This window comes from Anopheles arabiensis, chromosome 2 (assembly GCF_016920715.1).
Source record: "Anopheles arabiensis isolate DONGOLA chromosome 2, AaraD3, whole genome shotgun sequence".
Taxonomy (NCBI): Eukaryota; Metazoa; Arthropoda; class Insecta; order Diptera; family Culicidae; genus Anopheles; species Anopheles arabiensis.
In genome coordinates, this window is record NC_053517.1 from 44,266,196 (window position 1) to 44,284,942 (window position 18,747).

Genomic DNA, 18,747 nt, shown 5'->3' on the forward strand with positions numbered 1-18,747 from the left:
ATCTTTTATCATCCTACCTTCATTCGTAAGACGGTCAGCTACTTCGTTTCCTGCGATTCCTTTAAGTCCTGGTATCCAACAGAATTCGATTGACCTGTCTTTTGATAGAGATTCGATAGTTTGTATGTAGGGGTTTCGTAAGGATCCTTTCTCTAATGCTTTCAGAACACTAGCGCTATCTGTGAAAATAACGTTAGGTCTGTCATTTACGGTCGCTTCTTCAGTTGCTATCATAATAACAATAGCCTCTGCTGAGAATATTGATGTGTTCTCCGGAAGCTTAATACTACAGCGAGCATTTGGCGATTGTTATGGTGAATATTTTGCCTTGGTGAGCCAACCTGAATGCATCACGGCTCTCAATGATGAGTGCACGCATCTCGTGAGATGCCGTTAGGTTCGGGCTTATGACGTGATCCCCGAAGGATCACTCTCTCTCCGGCGCGCCTCCACATAGGATAGTGAATGTTATGTTATCCGGCGCTACAACTGCTTTGCGGTCTTGGCTTGCCTCAGGAGTGTCCGAAACCGCTCACGGTCTCGCGCCTTCGTCTGCCAGTCCGTTATCCCGGCCTTAATGGCGGACGCATCCACGCCATCTTGCCACCTCAATTTGGGTCTACCACGCCTCCTCTGTCCTTGTGGACGGCCTAAAACGACTTTACGGGCTGGGTCGTCCGTTTCCATGCGTATAACACGGCCAGCTCACCGGAGCCTGGCGAGTTTTATACGCTGTACGACAGTGAGGTCGCCGTACATCTCGTATAGCTCGTCATTATAGCGGCTCCTCCATTGTCCTTCCACATATACGAGGCCAATTATCCTTCCGAGCATCTTCCTCTCGAACGCGGCTAAGAGGGTTTCGTCAGATTTGGATAGTGTTCATGTCTCAGAGGCGTATGTGAGTACTGGTACTATGTAGGTACTATATAGTCCCAGCTTCGTCCGTCGCGACAGGTTCTTTGAGGTGAACTGATTTTTCAGGCTGTAGAACGACCGGTTGGCAGCCAGCATTCTTGCGCGCAACTCAGCTTCCATGATATTTTCGTTGCTGACCTTTGACTCCAGATAGGTGAATTCTGGGACGACTTCAAACGTGCGTTCACCTATCTGTACATCACGCCTACGTAAATTCTGATTATTTATTGGTGGGCCCGATAATGTTGCCACCATCAGTTTGGTCTTTGCCTCGTTTATCTGCAATCCGAGGCTCTCTGCCGCCTGTTCGATCCCTTGGTAGGCTTCTGCTACATAGGAGAGCCGCAGACCAATGATGTCTATATCATCAGCGTATGCCAGGATCTGGGTTGACTTATAGAAGATGGTTCCCGTAGTCTCCACCCTCGAGTCGCGGATGGCCCTCTCTAGCGCCAAGTTGAATAGGAGACAAGCAAGCCCGTCCCCCTGGCGCAGACCTTTGGTGGTAGTAAAAGATCCTGAGAGTTTTCCATCCACCCTCACCTGGCATGTGACGTTGGTCATAGTCATTCTAACTAGCCTTATCAGTTTGGCCGGGATTCCAAATGAGCTCATAGCGTCGTACAGTTTTGCCCTAGCTATGCTATCGTATGTGGCTTTGAAGTCTATGAAGAGATGGTATCTGTCGTTTCTGTATTCAACCATCTTCTCCAAGATCTGCCGCATGGTGAATATCTGATCAGTGGTAGATTTTCCGTTTCGAAATCCTCTTTGATAGTTTCCGACTATCTCTTCGACGTGCGGGACATGGCGATCCTGAAGGATCAGGGATAATATTTTATGGGGTCATACCCCATATCATACCCCATCATACCCCGTAGTAGGGACTCGTCTAAAGCGGCTTTGAATTCCTGTTGGACAGTAATGTCCCTTAGAGCGTCCGTTTTGAGCCGAGGCTGCGTGTTTTCTCCGCCCCCATTGGCGCGGGGGCGGGCGATTCTACAACGTATCACTAAGCCAACCAAGTAGTGATCGGAATTGATATTGGCTCCTCGATATGTTCTGACATTTAACAGACTCGACTGTCGGCGGCGGCTTATTAACACGTGGTCGATCTGGTTGAAGGATTCTCCCTCAGGGTGCGCCCATGTGACCTTGTGGATTTTCTTGCGCGCAAATTTGGTACTTCTTACAACCAGATTGTTCACTGCGGCGAACTGGACCAATCTACTACCATTATCGTTACTGTGCTCATGCAGACTGTGACAGTCAGTGTATTGGCGGTACATTGGCTCCCTACCGACTTTTGCGTTGAAGTCCCCCAGGATGATTATGAGGTCATGTCTGGGGTACGCATCTATAGTTCTAGCAAGGCGACCGTAAAAAGGTCCTTCTCCTCTTCCTCTTTCTCTTCGATAGGGGCGTGAACGTTTATGAGGCTTGTTACGAACAGAGTTGAGCGGCACTGACAGTGTAGGATGGCTAGAGCTATGCCATAGGTTTGAGAGATCGGAAGCGTGAAATATTAGCGAAGGATAATCGGCCAAAACGATAGAAAAAGGTTTGATGGAAACAGAATGGCGGTAAACCGAAAGATTATAAATAGGAGCGAATGCTATACGAACGTTCTTTTCGGATCGAATCTCTGAGTAAAAAAATTTTAATTTTGGCGCTCGCCTCAAGCTGCCTAAAATAAGTCTACGGCTTGCAGAAGTTTGAACAACATCCGAAAGCAGTTATGACATTCCAAAATTAAATCTGTAGTTGTGAAGAAACCCGTTGAGTATTTGTTTGTGAGTGCAGTTCAACGGAAAATGTTCGGTGTTATGTCCATCCAGCAGAAGGAAACCCGAGAGGTTGCCAGTTCGGTGGTGAGGCAGGAGAGTGGCCAAGTTGAAGCGGTCGTGCCGCGAAGCAACAAAGTCGTTGGTGGAATGGCGAGCGGAGGTTTTCCGACTGCGGAAGGGTTATTGAACACGGAATCGAGCACGGCACAGCCGAACGGCCCACGGAACGAGGCGGATTTGCGATCACCGTTGCCCAACTCAATGGCGGAGTGCATTGCGACGCCAGAGGAGTCAGTTTTGTTGATTGAAGAGGAGTTAGCAGAAAGTCATGTGACGGAAAAACGCACCGCCGTTCCTACGGCACACCATTCTCGGCGTGCCGAGATTTTAAGAAAGAGAGTTGAAGTGGAGAAGCAACAGTTGAAGTTGAGACAGATGGAATTGGAGTTGATAGAGCTTGAAGATGCAGGCTACACAGAAGCCAGTGAGCGCGATGGCGCAGCGCAACGGGTTAAAGCAAAAGAATGGCTGTCCGCTACCGATCACTGCGGCGCAAACTCGGCTCCGGGTATGGTACCCCCTACTCCATGTTTCGCTAGCACCACCAACCCACCACGAATGTTATATCACGATCATCCCCAGGTTCCTGATTATATTACCTGGAGAAAGTACCATGATGAGGCTCATAGAAGAACTTCCTTCCAAATGCCGCCGAGTTATCGCTCTAGAACTTACGCTGGCACCAACCTTATATTCAAGCGCTAACCTCACACAATCGCAAATTTCGGCCCGACAAGGTGCTGTTGGAAAAGAACTACCGGTATTCAGTGGTGCGGTGGAAGAGTGGCCGATGTTCATTCGGATGTTTGAGCGATCGACGGAGTTATGTGGTTTTTCGGAGGCAGAAAACTTACTACGGCTTCAGCGAGCGTTGATCGGAGAGGCTAAAGAAAGTGTTGGACATTTGCTGCTATTGCCCGATGGGCTGAATGAAGTGATGGAAACGCTGGAGGTGCAGTTCGGTCGTCCCGACCAGATCATCGAAGCGACGGTTGAGAAAGTGAGAAGAATGCCGGCTTCTAATCCTGGTTGTTTGCGGTGAGTAAGTTTGTCAGAATTTGGGCACTGGATTAGTCAATTGGCACGCGACGCTAGTGACGCTATCGTAGACCCTCCTAGTCGTAACGCAAACGAGCAGCGGATTAGTACGGGAAGGTGGCAGCCATCTCAAGACTTTCGTTCACAAAATCATCAAGCGTCTCGTCAGCCTCCTCGAATTCACCCACCAGCGATTCGTGCACCTCAAACCGCCTACTGGAACACACACACACGACAATTGGCAATTCGATACGGTCACCACAAACGTCATCGGGAGAAGGTTCATCGGGCGTACAAATCCAGTGCAAGTTGTGCAAAGGAACGTGTCAATCTTTATCTAACTGCAGTGCGTTTTTGCAGTTTTCGGTAGCAGCACGCAGAGCGTTCGTTCACTCAAGGCAACTTTGCATGAAGTGTCTAGTTGCCCACCAGACACCTTGTCTTATAAATGCTCTTTGCGGAATGGATGGGTGCGAAGCTGTGCACCATGCTCTGTTACACGACGGTGTTCCGGTACAGGCGCTCAGGTCATCAGTGGAACTCTGCAGCACGCATTCAGGTACCGAGGATCGAGTTCTATTGAAATACCTGCCAATTAAAGTGTACGGACCTCGTGGCTCCGTAGACACCTATGCGTTTATAGACGACGGATCGTCGGCAACACTTATGGACAGCGCGCTTCTAAACGAAGTTGGAGTAACTGGCACTCCCTCTCCCCTTTGCCTGCAATGGACTGGGGGAGTGACTCGACAGGAAAACGATTCAGTAAGGCTGAAAATCATCGTATCTGGAAAGAACGGAAATCGTAAATACGAGTTACATAACACCAGAACGGTAAATAATCTGGCCTTACCTAAACAGTCGTTGCTAGTGCCCCAGTTGACTTCTAGTTACGAGCACTTAAAGGGCCTTCCGATCGACTCATACGCCACCATTCAGCCAAGAATTCTTATAGGAATTGATAATTGTCACGTGACCAGACCACTCAATAGCGTTGAAAGAAGGTATAACGAGCCCGTTGCTTCCAAAACTCGGCTAGGATGGGTTATATACGGTTTCTGTCCAATCGTCAAGAACGTCCCAGGCGCGACATACTCGAACTTTCATGTGCGCTCGTGTGATGGAGTAAGTGAAGAGCTACAAAATACAGCGTTGAAGAAGCATTCTGCACTAGAAACCATCAGAGCCGAAAGACCGTCTCAAGAGAGGCGGCGTAGAGAAGATGCAATGTTGAAGCAACAGGAGCTAACGGATGCAGAAAACACTTTGGTTAAGCAGATCGAACCGGGAGCATACTCACGTGATAGCTGTAGTTCCATGCTTCAAACTGAGATCGTTCATTCCAGGCATAGCGATTCGGAGAAGGACAGTTCGCTTCACACCGTCCTCGACGGCCGAGGGCTACTGGTAGTGGATGGGCAAACGATCAACGCCAGTGCACGCAACCCGCCAACGAGCAGTCGAATCAAATTGCTTTCAAAACATCGTGGTACACTTATATTAATCCATGAGTTTTGTGATCGTTTCAGGCACCGCAACGATATTCCTATCATCAACGAAGTCCGTCCGCGCTTCAGAATACCGCGGTTGCCGAAAACGTGTGCGGATGCCTCCCAAGCCTGTCGAATCTACCGCATTCGGGCCAAGCTCGATCCCCCGATGAAGGAAAGTCAACTGGATCCCGGAACTTTGATGAGACAGCGAGCCATCGTGAACATTGCGATCGTCCACGTCAGGCCTATAAGCGCTTCGATAGGACGACGCACAGAGAAGCGGCGGGGCGTATGGTACATGTGCGTTACGGTCAGAGCGGTACACTCGGGAGCAGCGCCGTCACTCTTCACCGGCCACGGAATAAACAGTACGGAAGCAGCCCGCGAGTTGATGGAAGGGGTTGCCGAGGTTGACTACGAAGCGCTTATGATGGAGTTCTTCGTTCCGGTGTAAAGTGGCCGTTTAACCGTGTCGGCCAGCCTCCCGGCCGATCGATGAACACGATAGTTGTTGATGAATACTTACCACGTAACTTCAGGTAAGTCTAAAATAAGTCTACGGCTTGCAGAAGTTTGAACAACATCCGAAAGCATTGCCTAGCATGCGCAGGGTACATAGCCTATCGTTTATAGCCTTGAAATCTTCTTCTTCTTCCTTAGCAGCTTGGCTTTCAGTGACTTATTGTTAAGAATAGCAGGATAGTCAGTCCTACGTATGGGAGCACGGTCTATTCGGGGCTTGAACCCATGACGGGCGTGTTGTTAAGTCGTTCGAGAATGATTACTTGAAATCTATGATTACGGATTTCAGCCGAGGACCTACGGCGAAACCCGTTCCGAGCACGCGGTGGCGGTCGTGGCAGCTGTAATAAATGTCGTAGCATTGCTTACCACGCCTGTTGTGCACACCGTTCCCTAGCCACCGAATCTCTTGTAGAGCTACGAGGTCTATGCTCAGTGTGTCTAGGGCATCATCAAGTTTTTTCAAGGCTCCGGCTTCGCTAAGAGTGCGTACGTTCCATGAGCCCATTTTGATCGTTGTCCGGGGGTATTGCGTTGGGTCGGTATCGTTAGGTCCGTTTCGTAACTCTCTGTTGCTTTCCGTAGTCTGTTGTTCCGTGAGACTGGGTGACTGGCCCTGCGCTCACGTGGCCTTTTTATTTAACGTCGGGTTGCCCCCTCGACGTTCAGCCACCCAGTTTCCCGGGATACCCACCCCCCTCCGCCCAAGGGGTTGGATCTAGCCCGTGTACCCAAGCTAGGATATATGGAGGCACATGTGTCCACTCTGCACGACGAGGACGTGTCGGAATAGAAGTTGGATGGAAGAGCCTATATTATCCCTCGGAGGGCTTCGGATCCCATCCCATTGCAGAGCAATCAATGTAACTATTCTTTAAAAAGATATGATTTAATATCTATTAATTTGCTTACCCACGACGGCGTTCAAACACCAGGCACCAAAAATGAACACCAGGCGTTCAAAAATGCTGCTTGGGTTTGCGCTAGACAGACGTTTCTTGTAACGCTAGCGTAACGTAGAGGGCTGAGCGTTACTTTTCCCAAATAATTCATTATGCGATCTATGAGGTCCCAGGGTGTTTGTCCTGGATAATAACTGGGAAACATTTTAATGATAACGGAAGCTGGGGAACAATTACCAAATGTACAAACCAAAATGTAAGCATCGCTAGCGGAGCATCGCTAAGTCAGTATACCAAATGAAGTCAGTATCCCAAGAAAATATATAGCATTCAGTTAACAGCATAGATTTTGGAGGTGGAGTTAATTTCTTCATGTTCATAGCACCCTGATTGCAAATCTTGCAGAAAGTATTTGGTGGGTATGAGTTAAATCGAATTAAACAGTTTTGAAGAGTTAAGCAATCGGTTTGATCTGATACCGGTAGGAACATTTTCATATCATTTGCATAAAACAATTTTTCGCAATCTGGTTTAACGTAAATAACATCATTTATGAAAATGATAAAAAGAATAGGGCCTAGAATACTGCCTTGTGGAACCCCGGATGAAATATTCACTGTAATTTGTCTTACACTTAAATTACAGGAGAGCCAATGAACAAGCGCCCTATTTATTCCGTAGCTTGATAGTTTTGAAATTAGTGTTGAGTGATTTACGGAGTCAAAGGCAGCATTGGCACCTTTAGCTGTTATAATAAACTCACAAACCTCATGAAAACGGTGTAGCTTTTTTTCGCCCAATCCTTCTTTTGAATAATTATCACAAGTATCAATGAACGAAGCGCATGTGTAGCGGTGATTATTGCTTCAAGAGGATGAGCGGCTTGCCCAGAAAAATAAAATAATTTTAATTCGACACTGTAAAATAAATTTATTTAATAAATTTTATTTCATGTAAATGCACTGAATATACAGCAGTGTGAGTGCTTGTTATGCGAGTAAAATGTTATACGCACACCATTCGAAGCCATCATAGACATTTTTTCTCTCAAATAAAACATTTTAATGTTGCGAAAGACACAGCTCTTGAGTAATGTATTGTGGTCCTGAAAAGGACCGTTTTGAGACTCCATTTGGAGGTTTGTTAGAGCACGTTGAATTTAACCTCCAAAACCGTACAGAGTGCGGCCCTGACGCTTCAGAGCATACACCACATCCATAGCGGTGACGGTCTTACGCTTGGCGTGTTCAGTGTAAGTGACCGCATCACGAATCACATTCTCCAGAAATACTTTCAGGACGCCACGGGTTTCCTCGTAGATGAGGCCGGAGATACGTTTCACTCCTCCGCGCCGAGCCAAACGGCGGATGGCGGGCTTGGTAATGCCCTGGATGTTATCCCGCAGCACTTTTCGGTGACGCTTGGCTCCTCCTTTACCCAGACCTTTTCCTCCCTTTCCTCTTCCAGTCATGATGAGCACAGGATTGTACGTTCACGATGTTCCAACTTTAAATTGACGATCACGAATGAGCGTTTTCGAGCTCAACGTCCCTATTTATACTTTTTCATCCACGCATTCCCTCTTGCTCTTAAGATGAGAGAAAATGAGGGTTGACAAGCGTATGAATAGAGCTGTTGTTCGAGCAGTTTCATCATTTAACGTTCTTTTTTTGTCAAATAAACAAGTTCGCTCCGTGCTCAACGAAACCTACGCTCCCGAAGTGAAATGGCTCGTACCAAGCAAACCGCCCGTAAATCGACTGGAGGTAAGGCTCCTCGCAAGCAGCTGGCCACCAAGGCTGCTCGTAAAAGTGCCCCGGCCACCGGAGGAGTGAAGAAGCCGCATCGTTACCGTCCGGGAACGGTGGCCCTCCGAGAAATCCGTCGCTACCAGAAGTCGACCGAGCTGCTTATCCGCAAGCTGCCATTCCAGCGCTTGGTGCGTGAGATCGCCCAGGACTTCAAGACTGATCTCCGCTTCCAGAGCTCAGCCGTCATGGCGCTGCAGGAAGCCAGCGAGGCGTATCTGGTTGGTCTGTTCGAAGACACGAATCTGTGCGCCATCCACGCCAAGCGCGTCACCATCATGCCCAAGGACATCCAGCTGGCCCGTCGCATCCGCGGAGAACGTGCCTAAATCGTCCATGCATCCGGAAGCGGTCCCTGTCTAAACGGGGCATTTCCTTCTCAAAACGGTCCTTTTCAGGACCACCAATACTGTTGAACATTCCAAGAATTTTCTTTCGATTGCTATTATGAAATTGTACATACGAATGCAAGCCTTCACGTATGTCGTTTTGTTGTAACGAAGAAAGTGTGAAAAGGGGGAAAATTTGTTTTAAATAATCAATGTTATGGGAGGTATTTTAACTTTTTCTTGTCAAAGTTTCGCTTTTTAATAGGGCATCTGAGGATTTTGACTATATTGATCAATACTTTATTACCATCTATATTACCTATGACTATTATACCAACAGCGCTGCTTACAACAAACTACGAACGAATAGTATGACTATATATTTTACAACAAATGTTCAACTCAAACAGCTTAACTGATGCTTATACAAACGTAAATTATAATGCTCAAGAAGACGACCCTTCAATACTTATTAGCAAGTTTAAAATCGAACAAATCTATTACAACATTCGACTCACGACACATAAGCTGCTATTGGTTGCTTTGTCGATAAATTATCCTCGTATGCGCGAGGAAAATTTAATTAAAAAAATGATTGTCATACAACGAGCGAAACGACTTCTATTCATCATTCATGATACACGAAACTCCATTTTCAATTTCACCTCGCAAAACGCTTCCAACCAGTGCGGACTTTTTTTCATGTTTTTTTTAAACGTGCTAAGGTTCTATTTAACATTAATATTTACAATGAACAACGCAGAACTTTAATGTCAATCACAGCATCATTGTTTCCAATACAAAGTTCGCAAACAAACTTAGGATATGGCTGCGTTTACCTGCACTAATGCCATTTAGTACAGGCAAACGCAACAAACTGAACAATAACGTTGACGAAGACGGACACCCTGAAATTAAAGCGCTAATTCGCTGGTGCAGATGAAACGAAGGATAATTCTTTGTTTGAATGCGGTTTGTGGTCCTGAAAAGGACCGATTTAAGAGAGGTTCATGAAAAGAAGCCAATCATTTCAGTGGCTTACTTCGAGCTGGTGTACTTTGTGACAGCCTTCGTTCCTTCGGAGACGGCGTGCTTGGCAAGCTCACCAGGCAGCAGCAGACGAACAGCGGTTTGGATTTCGCGGGACGTGATCGTCGAACGCTTGTTGTAGTGCGCCAAGCGGGATGCCTCAGCAGCAATGCGTTCGAAGATATCGTTGACGAAACTGTTCATGATGCTCATGGCCTTCGAAGAGATGCCAGTATCCGGGTGGACTTGCTTCAACACTTTGTAGATGTAAATAGCGTAGCTTTCCTTGCGGGTCTTGCGCTTCTTTTTCTTGTCGGACTTGGAAATATTTTTCTGGGCCTTGCCAGACTTCTTCGCAGCTTTTCCACTGGTTTTGGGTGCCATTTCGACGGAAAAATTCACTCAACACTGGGACACGATGTGTATGATTCAACGGGTGATTGCGTTCTAGAAAAATTCCGAGCTCTCCGATCGCTTATAACGGGCTGTGAGAGAGAATACGTATCGTGCAGCTCGAAAAATTCCAAACGAGTATCGGGCAGCACGAATAAGCTGCTATATAAGCATCGGTCGGGTCAAAATTGTTCTATTATAAAAAGACCCTTCTCAAGGAGAACATCGTGTTGTTCGTGATCCCTTACAAACGTACCCCAATCAAATCTAACCATGTCTGGCCGTGGAAAGGGAGGAAAGGTAAAGGGAAAGGCAAAGTCCCGTTCCAACCGTGCCGGTCTTCAGTTCCCCGTTGGCCGTATTCATCGTCTCCTGCGCAAGGGTAACTATGCCGAGCGCGTCGGTGCCGGAGCACCCGTGTATCTGGCAGCCGTCATGGAATACTTGGCCGCTGAAGTGCTTGAGTTGGCCGGAAACGCTGCCCGTGACAACAAGAAGACGCGCATCATCCCGCGTCATCTGCAGCTGGCCATCCGCAACGACGAGGAGTTGAACAAGCTGCTGTCCGGAGTAACCATCGCTCAGGGTGGTGTGCTGCCCAACATTCAGGCCGTGCTGCTGCCCAAGAAGACCGAAAAGAAGGCTTAAACGGTGTGACAAAGCTTCCTTCATCTCAAACCCAAAACCGTCCTTTTCAGGGCGACAAATTACTTTGCCAAAGACATTTTATTCGATTTATGCTGTTATGGGAGATCCAGAAGGAAAAAAAAATCCAGATATATCAAGAACCGTGCTTGAAACTGTGTACAAAATGTAAATGAAAAAATGTGCCGTCCTTTGGCACAAAAAGCATCCCTTAATATTTTCAATTCTGTAACCTCTCACTACGAATTCTACAAAATGCAGCATATCATAAGCGATGCATAAGATTTTCCAGGTAGCTTGTTCAAGAGGGTTGGTTTTACCATATAAATACAACCAGTGATACTTGCGTGTTGACTTTTTTCTGAAAACAGTAAAGGACACTTTTACCTGATTTATCGTTAACCACGGGAAAATGTTGAAAGGGTCGATTGCCGAAAAATGTTGTGCGTTTAGGTAGCCTTAGGTTCTCACAAAAGTTTGGCTTTAAATATATCGGGAAACGTTGACAATGGCTTTAAAAAAGTTGGACCAAAAATTAGGAAGGTTCAAATAAACAACCATACTTATAAATGTTTCCCTTCACCCTTCATCTTAATCACCAGTTACCCAAATTTGTGAAGCATTTTAAAGTGTTTCGTTGTTTGAAACAATAAAATGATTTGCAATGTAGGAATGCCTATAAAATACAAAGTATTGAAATGCCCTAACGCATATGCAACTCCACATTCAATAACGCCATCTAGTGGTGATCAAAGTCCCTGCAACCAGTAGCAACGCCATCTAAATAATTGGTAAAAGTAAGGCTCAGTGATCTACGTTACATATGAGAAGCGTTACATGCCTTTTAAAATTCCCAAGCAGTATTTTTGAAAAGTTCATTAACACCCCAAAAGCTTTCAATTTTAGTAACATTTCCTATGATTAGAAAGTATAAAATATTAAAAATATTAATAAATTAATAATGTATATGAAATATAATTATTACCTATTCAATCTATGTTTCCGCATATTGTGAATAAGCTTTACTTTAGGTGCGAGGGCTCTTTTTTAAATTGAGGTTAATGAAGGTAGTAAATATTTGTATGTATTTCATTATCCTGCTTTATCAATGGGAAAATAAATAAATAATCATTTTTAAAAGTAACCATTTTTTATGTGTAAGATTGTTATTATTATAATACGTGAAGTTGTTACAACTCTGATTGCTGTTAAAAATGATAGCCTAATAGTAATAATATTAGTTATTTATACTCATGAATTATCAATGAGTGTTATCTTTGCAATTGCTGTTCTTTTTAATGTTTGTTCAAAAATTGTTGCTTTTCTAATTATCATGTAAAAACACGATATTAAGACATGATAATCTATTGATTTGCTTATCCACGGCGGTTAAAACAGGCGTTCAAAAATGTTGCTTGGGTTTGTGGTAAACAGGCGTTACGCGTATCGCTAGCGTAACGTAGAGGGCTGAGCCTTACTTTTACCTCAATTTGCTTATCCACGACGATTTGCTTATCCAGGCGTTCAAAAATGCTGCTTGGGTTTGCGCTAGACAGACGTTACTTGTAACGCTAGCGTAACGTAGAGGGCTGAGCGTTACTTTTCCCAAATAATTCATTATGCGATCTATGAGGTCCCAGGGTGTTTGTCCTGGATAATAACTGGGAAACATTTTAATGATAACGGAAGCTGGGGAACAATTACCAAATGTACAAACCAAAATGTAAGCATCGCTAGCGGAGCATCGCTAAGTCAGTATACCAAATGAAGTCAGTATCCCAAGAAAATATATAGCATTCAGTTAACAGCATAGATTTTGGAGGTGGAGTTAATTTCTTCATGTTCATAGCACCCTGATAGCAAATCTTGCAGAAAGTATTTGGTGGGTATGAGTTAAATCGAATTAAACAGTTTTGAAGAGTTAAACAATCGGTTTGATCTGGTACCGGTAGGAACATTTTCATATCATCTGCATAAAACAATTTTTCGCAATCTGGTATAACGTAAATAACGTCATTTATAAATTTTTAAATAGCATAGGGCCGAGAAACGTGGATCCCCGGACGTGTTGGTGAATGGTGCAAATAGAGAGAAGGAAATATTCACTGTAATATGCCTATCACTTCAATAACAGGAGAGCCAATGAACTAGCGCCCCATTTACTCCATAGCTTGATAGTTTTGAAATAAGCATTGAGTGATTTACGGATTCAAAGGCAACATTGACGCTGTTGGCTGTTATAATAAATTCATAAACTTTATGTAAACGGTGTAGTTTTTTTTCACCCGATTTCCTTCTTTTGATGAGTTATCCCAAGTATACATGAACGATGCGCATGTATAAGTCAGATTAGAGCTGATGCAAAAAACGGTATGATCCACGCGGCGATTATTGCTTCTAGAGGATGAGAGGTTTGCTCTAAAAAAAATATTTTTATTAGAAAATTTAGATAAAAAAACGCAAGAGAGAAAAATGATTCATTTTAACAAACACTTCAATCGTTGCTTTTGCGAACGCTTCAAACGGATACGTATAAGTTAAAAAAACACATTCACAAAACGCCATCTCATGTAAATGCACTGAATATACAGCAGTGTGAGTGCTTGTTATGCGAGTAAAATGTTATACGCACACCATTCGAAGCCATCATAGACATTTTTTCTCTCAAATAAAACATTTTAATGTTGCGAAAGACACAGCTCTTGAGTAATGTATTGTGGTCCTGAAAAGGACCGTTTGATTTGAGACTCCACATGGAAGTTTTATAGAGATAAATTTAACCTCCAAAACCGTACAGAGTGCGGCCCTGACGCTTCAGAGCATACACCACATCCATAGCGGTGACGGTCTTACGCTTGGCGTGTTCAGTGTAAGTGACCGCATCACGAATCACATTCTCCAGAAATACTTTCAGGACGCCACGGGTTTCCTCGTAGATGAGACCGGAGATACGTTTCACTCCTCCGCGCCGAGCCAAACGGCGGATGGCGGGCTTGGTAATGCCCTGGATGTTATCCCGCAGCACTTTTCGGTGACGCTTGGCTCCTCCTTTACCCAGACCTTTTCCTCCCTTTCCTCTTCCGGTCATGATGAGCACAGGATTGTACGTTCACGATGTTCCAACTTTAAATTGACGATCACGAATGAGCGTTTTCGAGCTCAACGTCCCTATTTATACTTTTTCATCCACGCATTCCCTCTTGCTCTTAAGATGAGAGAAAATGAGGGTTGACAAGCGTATGAATAGAGCTGTTGTTCGAGCAGTTTCATCATTTAACGTTCTTTTTTTGTCAAATAAACAAGTTCGCTCCGTGCTCAACGAAACCTACGCTCCCGAAGTGAAATGGCTCGTACCAAGCAAACCGCTCGTAAATCGACTGGAGGTAAGGCTCCTCGCAAGCAGCTGGCCACCAAGGCTGCTCGTAAAAGTGCCCCGGCCACCGGAGGAGTGAAGAAGCCGCATCGTTACCGTCCGGGAACGGTGGCCCTCCGAGAAATCCGTCGCTACCAGAAGTCGACCGAGCTGCTTATCCGCAAGCTGCCATTCCAGCGCTTGGTGCGTGAGATCGCCCAGGACTTCAAGACTGATCTCCGCTTCCAGAGCTCAGCCGTCATGGCGCTGCAGGAAGCCAGCGAGGCGTATCTGGTTGGTCTGTTCGAAGACACGAATCTGTGCGCCATCCACGCCAAGCGCGTCACCATCATGCCCAAGGACATCCAGCTGGCCCGTCGCATCCGCGGAGAACGTGCCTAAATCGTCCATGCATCCGGAAGCGGTCCCTGTCTAAACGGGGCATTTCCTTCTCAAAACGGTCCTTTTCAGGACCACCAATACTGTTGAACATTCCAAGAATTTTCTTTCGATTGCTATTATGAAATTGTACATACGAATGCAAGCCTTCACGTATGTCGTTTTGTTGTAACGAAGAAAGTGTGAAAAGGGGAAAAATTTGTTTTAAATAATCAATGTTATGGGAGGTATTTTAACTTTTTCTTGTCAAAGTTTCGCTTTTTAATAGGGCATCTGAGGATTTTGACTATATTGATCAATACTTTATTACCATCTATATTACCTATGACTATTATACCAACAGCGCTGCTTACAACAAACTACGAACGAATAGTATGACTATATATTTTACAACAAATGTTCAACTCAAACAGCTTAACTGATGCTTATACAAACGTAAATTATAATGCTCAAGAAGACGACCCTTCAATACTTATTAGCAAGTTTAAAATCGAACAAATCTATTACAACATTCGACTCACGACACATAAGCTGCTATTGGTTGCTTTGTCGATAAATTATCCTCGTATGCGCGAGGAAAATTTAATTAAAAAAATGATTGTCATACAACGAGCGAAACGACTTCTATTCATCATTCATGATACACGAAACTCCATTTTCAATTTCACCTCGCAAAACGCTTCCAACCAGTGCGGACTTTTTTTCATGTTTTTTTAAACGTGCTAAGGTTCTATTTAACATTAATATTTACAATGAACAACGCAGAACTTTAATGTCAATCACAGCATCATTGTTTCCAATACAAAGTTCGCAAACAAACTTAGGATATGGCTGCGTTTACCTGCACTAATGCCATTTAGTACAGGCAAACGCAACAAACTGAACAATAACGTTGACGAAGACGGACACCCTGAAATTAAAGCGCTAATTCGCTGGTGCAGATGAAACGAAGGATAATTCTTTGTTTGAATGCGGTTTGTGGTCCTGAAAAGGACCGATTTAAGAGAGGTTCATGAAAAGAAGCCAATCATTTCAGTGGCTTACTTCGAGCTGGTGTACTTTGTGACAGCCTTCGTTCCTTCGGAGACGGCGTGCTTGGCAAGCTCACCAGGCAGCAGCAGACGAACAGCGGTTTGGATTTCGCGGGACGTGATCGTCGAACGCTTGTTGTAGTGCGCCAAGCGGGATGCCTCAGCAGCAATGCGTTCGAAGATATCGTTGACGAAACTGTTCATGATGCTCATGGCCTTCGAAGAGATGCCAGTATCCGGGTGGACTTGCTTCAACACTTTGTAGATGTAAATAGCGTAGCTTTCCTTGCGGGTCTTGCGCTTCTTTTTCTTGTCGGACTTGGAAATATTTTTCTGGGCCTTGCCAGACTTCTTCGCAGCTTTTCCACTGGTTTTGGGTGCCATTTCGACGGAAAAATTCACTCAACACTGGGACACGATGTGTATGATTCAACGGGTGATTGCGTTCTAGAAAAATTCCGAGCTCTCCGATCGCTTATAACGGGCTGTGAGAGAGAATACGTATCGTGCAGCTCGAAAAATTCCAAACGAGTATCGGGCAGCACGAATAAGCTGCTATATAAGCATCGGTCGGGTCAAAATTGTTCTATTATAAAAAGACCCTTCTCAAGGAGAACATCGTGTTGTTCGTGATCCCTTACAAACGTACCCCAATCAAATCTAACCATGTCTGGCCGTGGAAAGGGAGGAAAGGTAAAGGGAAAGGCAAAGTCCCGTTCCAACCGTGCCGGTCTTCAGTTCCCCGTTGGCCGTATTCATCGTCTCCTGCGCAAGGGTAACTATGCCGAGCGCGTCGGTGCCGGAGCACCCGTGTATCTGGCAGCCGTCATGGAATACTTGGCCGCTGAAGTGCTTGAGTTGGCCGGAAACGCTGCCCGTGACAACAAGAAGACGCGCATCATCCCGCGTCATCTGCAGCTGGCCATCCGCAACGACGAGGAGTTGAACAAGCTGCTGTCCGGAGTAACCATCGCTCAGGGTGGTGTGCTGCCCAACATTCAGGCCGTGCTGCTGCCCAAGAAGACCGAAAAGAAGGCTTAAACGGTGTGACAAAGCTTCCTTCATCTCAAACCCAAAACCGTCCTTTTCAGGGCGACAAATTACTTTGCCAAAGACATTTTATTCGATTTATGCTGTTATGGGAGATCCAGAAGGAAAAAAAAATCCAGATATATCAAGAACCGTGCTTGAAACTGTGTACAAAATGTAAATGAAAAAATGTGCCGTCCTTTGGCACAAAAAGCATCCCTTAATATTTTCAATTCTGTAACCTCTCACTACGAATTCTACAAAATGCAGCATATCATAAGCGATGCATAAGATTTTCCAGGTAGCTTGTTCAAGAGGGTTGGTTTTACCATATAAATACAACCAGTGATACCTGCGTGTTGACTTTTTCTGAAAACAGTAAAGGACACTTTTACCTGATTTATCGTTAACCACGGGAAAATGTTGAAAGGGTCGATTGCCGAAAAATGTTGTGCGTTTAGGTAGCCTTAGGTTCTCACAAAAGTTTGGCTTTAAATATATCGGGAAACGTTGACAATGGCTTTAAAAAAGTTGGACCAAAAATTAGGAAGGTTCAAATAAACAACCATACTTATAAATGTTACCCTTCACCCTTCATCTTAATCACCAGTTACCCAAATTTGTGAAGCATTTTAAAGTGTTTCGTTGTTTGAAACAATAAAATGATTTGCAATGTAGGAATGCCTATAAAATACAAAGTATTGAAATGCCCTAACGCATATGCAACTCCACATTCAATAACGCCATCTAGTGGTGATCAAAGTCCCTGCAACCAGTAGCAACGCCATCTAAATAATTGGTAAAAGTAAGGCTCAGTGATCTACGTTACATATGAGAAGCGTTACATGCCTTTTAAAATTCCCAAGCAGTATTTTTGAAAAGTTCATTAACACCCCAAAAGCTTTCAATTTTAGTAACATTTCCTATGATTAGAAAGTATAAAATATTAAAAATATTAATAAATTAATAATGTATATGAAATATAATTATTACCTATTCAATCTATGTTTCCGCATATTGTGAATAAGCTTTACTTTAGGTGCGAGGGCTCTTTTTAAATTGAGGTTAATGAAGGTAGTAAATATTTGTATGTATTTCATTATCCTGCTTTATCAATGGGAAAATAAATAAATAATCATTTTTAAAAGTAACCATTTTTTATGTGTAAGATTGTTATTATTATAATACGTGAAGTTGTTACAACTCTGATTGCTGTTAAAAATGATAGCCTAATAGTAATAATATTAGTTATTTATACTCATGAATTATCAATGAGTGTTATCTTTGCAATTGCTGTTCTTTTTAATGTTTGTTCAAAAATTGTTGCTTTTCTAATTATCATGTAAAAACACGATATTAAGACATGATAATCTATTGATTTGCTTATCCACGGCGGTTAAAACAGGCGTTCAAAAATGTTGCTTGGGTTTGTGGTAAACAGGCGTTACGCGTATCGCTAGCGTAACGTAGAGGGCTGAGCCTTACTTTTACCTCAATTTGCTTATCCACGACGATTTGCTTATCCAGGCGTTCAAAAATGCTGCTTGGGTTTGCGCTAGACAGACGTTACTTGTAACGCTAGCGTAACGTAGAGGGCTGAGCGTTACTTTTCCCAAATAATTCATTATGCGATCTATGAGGTCCCAGGGTGTTTGTCCTGGATAATAACTGGGAAACATTTTAATGATAACGGAAGCTGGGGAACAATTACCAAATGTACAAACCAAAATGTAAGCATCGCTAGCGGAGCATCGCTAAGTCAGTATACCAAATGAAGTCAGTATCCCAAGAAAATATATAGCATTCAGTTAACAGCATAGATTTTGGAGGTGGAGTTAATTTCTTCATGTTCATAGCACCCTGATAGCAAATCTTGCAGAAAGTATTTGGTGGGTATGAGTTAAATCGAATTAAACAGTTTTGAAGAGTTAAACAATCGGTTTGATCTGGTACCGGTAGGAACATTTTCATATCATCTGCATAAAACAATTTTTCGCAATCTGGTATAACGT

General features: G+C 44.2%; 7 protein-coding genes across 7 annotated transcripts; 3 read left to right on the forward strand and 4 right to left on the reverse strand.

Moving 5' to 3' along the window:
• Positions 1–7,824: 7,824 nt before the first annotated feature.
• LOC120908656 (histone H4) lies at positions 7,825–8,246 on the reverse strand. Its single transcript, XM_040319878.1, has one exon. The coding sequence runs from the start codon at positions 8,189–8,191 to the stop codon at positions 7,880–7,882; it is 312 nt and encodes a 103-aa protein (XP_040175812.1). The 5' UTR covers positions 8,192–8,246; the 3' UTR covers positions 7,825–7,879.
• Positions 8,247–8,446: 200 nt separating this feature from the next.
• Positions 8,447–14,817, forward strand: LOC120898301. The gene is made up of 5 exons (XM_040303954.1): positions 8,447–8,854; positions 10,571–10,921; positions 13,722–13,920; positions 14,024–14,027; positions 14,228–14,817. The coding sequence occupies exons 1-5, from the start codon at positions 8,447–8,449 to the stop codon at positions 14,676–14,678; spliced, it is 1,413 nt and encodes a 470-aa protein (XP_040159888.1). The 3' UTR covers positions 14,679–14,817.
• On the reverse strand, positions 9,792–10,347 carry LOC120908653 (histone H2B). The gene has a single exon (XM_040319875.1). The coding sequence runs from the start codon at positions 10,268–10,270 to the stop codon at positions 9,896–9,898; it is 375 nt and encodes a 124-aa protein (XP_040175809.1). The 5' UTR covers positions 10,271–10,347; the 3' UTR covers positions 9,792–9,895.
• Positions 10,464–11,498, forward strand: LOC120908654 (histone H2A). Its single transcript, XM_040319876.1, has one exon. It carries the CDS (start codon positions 10,553–10,555, stop codon positions 10,925–10,927), a length of 375 nt encoding a protein of 124 aa, XP_040175810.1. The 5' UTR covers positions 10,464–10,552; the 3' UTR covers positions 10,928–11,498.
• LOC120908657 (histone H4) lies at positions 13,701–14,053 on the reverse strand. Its single transcript, XM_040319879.1, has one exon. The coding sequence runs from the start codon at positions 14,010–14,012 to the stop codon at positions 13,701–13,703; it is 312 nt and encodes a 103-aa protein (XP_040175813.1). The 5' UTR covers positions 14,013–14,053.
• A 794-nt stretch (positions 14,818–15,611) lies between the features above and the next one.
• Positions 15,612–16,167, reverse strand: LOC120908652 (histone H2B). The gene has a single exon (XM_040319874.1). The coding sequence runs from the start codon at positions 16,088–16,090 to the stop codon at positions 15,716–15,718; it is 375 nt and encodes a 124-aa protein (XP_040175808.1). The 5' UTR covers positions 16,091–16,167; the 3' UTR covers positions 15,612–15,715.
• A 116-nt stretch (positions 16,168–16,283) lies between these two features.
• Positions 16,284–17,090, forward strand: LOC120908655 (histone H2A). The gene has a single exon (XM_040319877.1). It carries the CDS (start codon positions 16,373–16,375, stop codon positions 16,745–16,747), a length of 375 nt encoding a protein of 124 aa, XP_040175811.1. The 5' UTR covers positions 16,284–16,372; the 3' UTR covers positions 16,748–17,090.
• The last annotated feature ends 1,657 nt before the right edge of the window (positions 17,091–18,747 follow it).

What these genes read in the sequence shown, in the direction of transcription:
- LOC120908656 (XM_040319878.1), bottom strand. Translation starts at nt 8,191, where the DNA reads ATGACTGGAAGAGGAAAGGGAGGAAAAGGTCTGGGTAAAGGAGGAGCC.
- LOC120898301 (XM_040303954.1), top strand. Translation starts at nt 8,447, where the DNA reads ATGGCTCGTACCAAGCAAACCGCCCGTAAATCGACTGGAGGTAAGGCT. An exon ending in GCATCCGCGGAGAACGTGCC is followed by an intron (nt 8,855 to 10,570) that starts TAAATCGTCCAT and finishes GGCCGTGGAAAG; the next exon opens with GGAGGAAAGGTAAAGGGAAA. An exon ending in CCAAGAAGACCGAAAAGAAG is followed by an intron (nt 10,922 to 13,721) that starts GCTTAAACGGTG and finishes AAAACCGTACAG; the next exon opens with AGTGCGGCCCTGACGCTTCA.
- LOC120908653 (XM_040319875.1), bottom strand. Translation starts at nt 10,270, where the DNA reads ATGGCACCCAAAACCAGTGGAAAAGCTGCGAAGAAGTCTGGCAAGGCC.
- LOC120908654 (XM_040319876.1), top strand. Translation starts at nt 10,553, where the DNA reads ATGTCTGGCCGTGGAAAGGGAGGAAAGGTAAAGGGAAAGGCAAAGTCC.
- LOC120908657 (XM_040319879.1), bottom strand. Translation starts at nt 14,012, where the DNA reads ATGACCGGAAGAGGAAAGGGAGGAAAAGGTCTGGGTAAAGGAGGAGCC.
- LOC120908652 (XM_040319874.1), bottom strand. Translation starts at nt 16,090, where the DNA reads ATGGCACCCAAAACCAGTGGAAAAGCTGCGAAGAAGTCTGGCAAGGCC.
- LOC120908655 (XM_040319877.1), top strand. Translation starts at nt 16,373, where the DNA reads ATGTCTGGCCGTGGAAAGGGAGGAAAGGTAAAGGGAAAGGCAAAGTCC.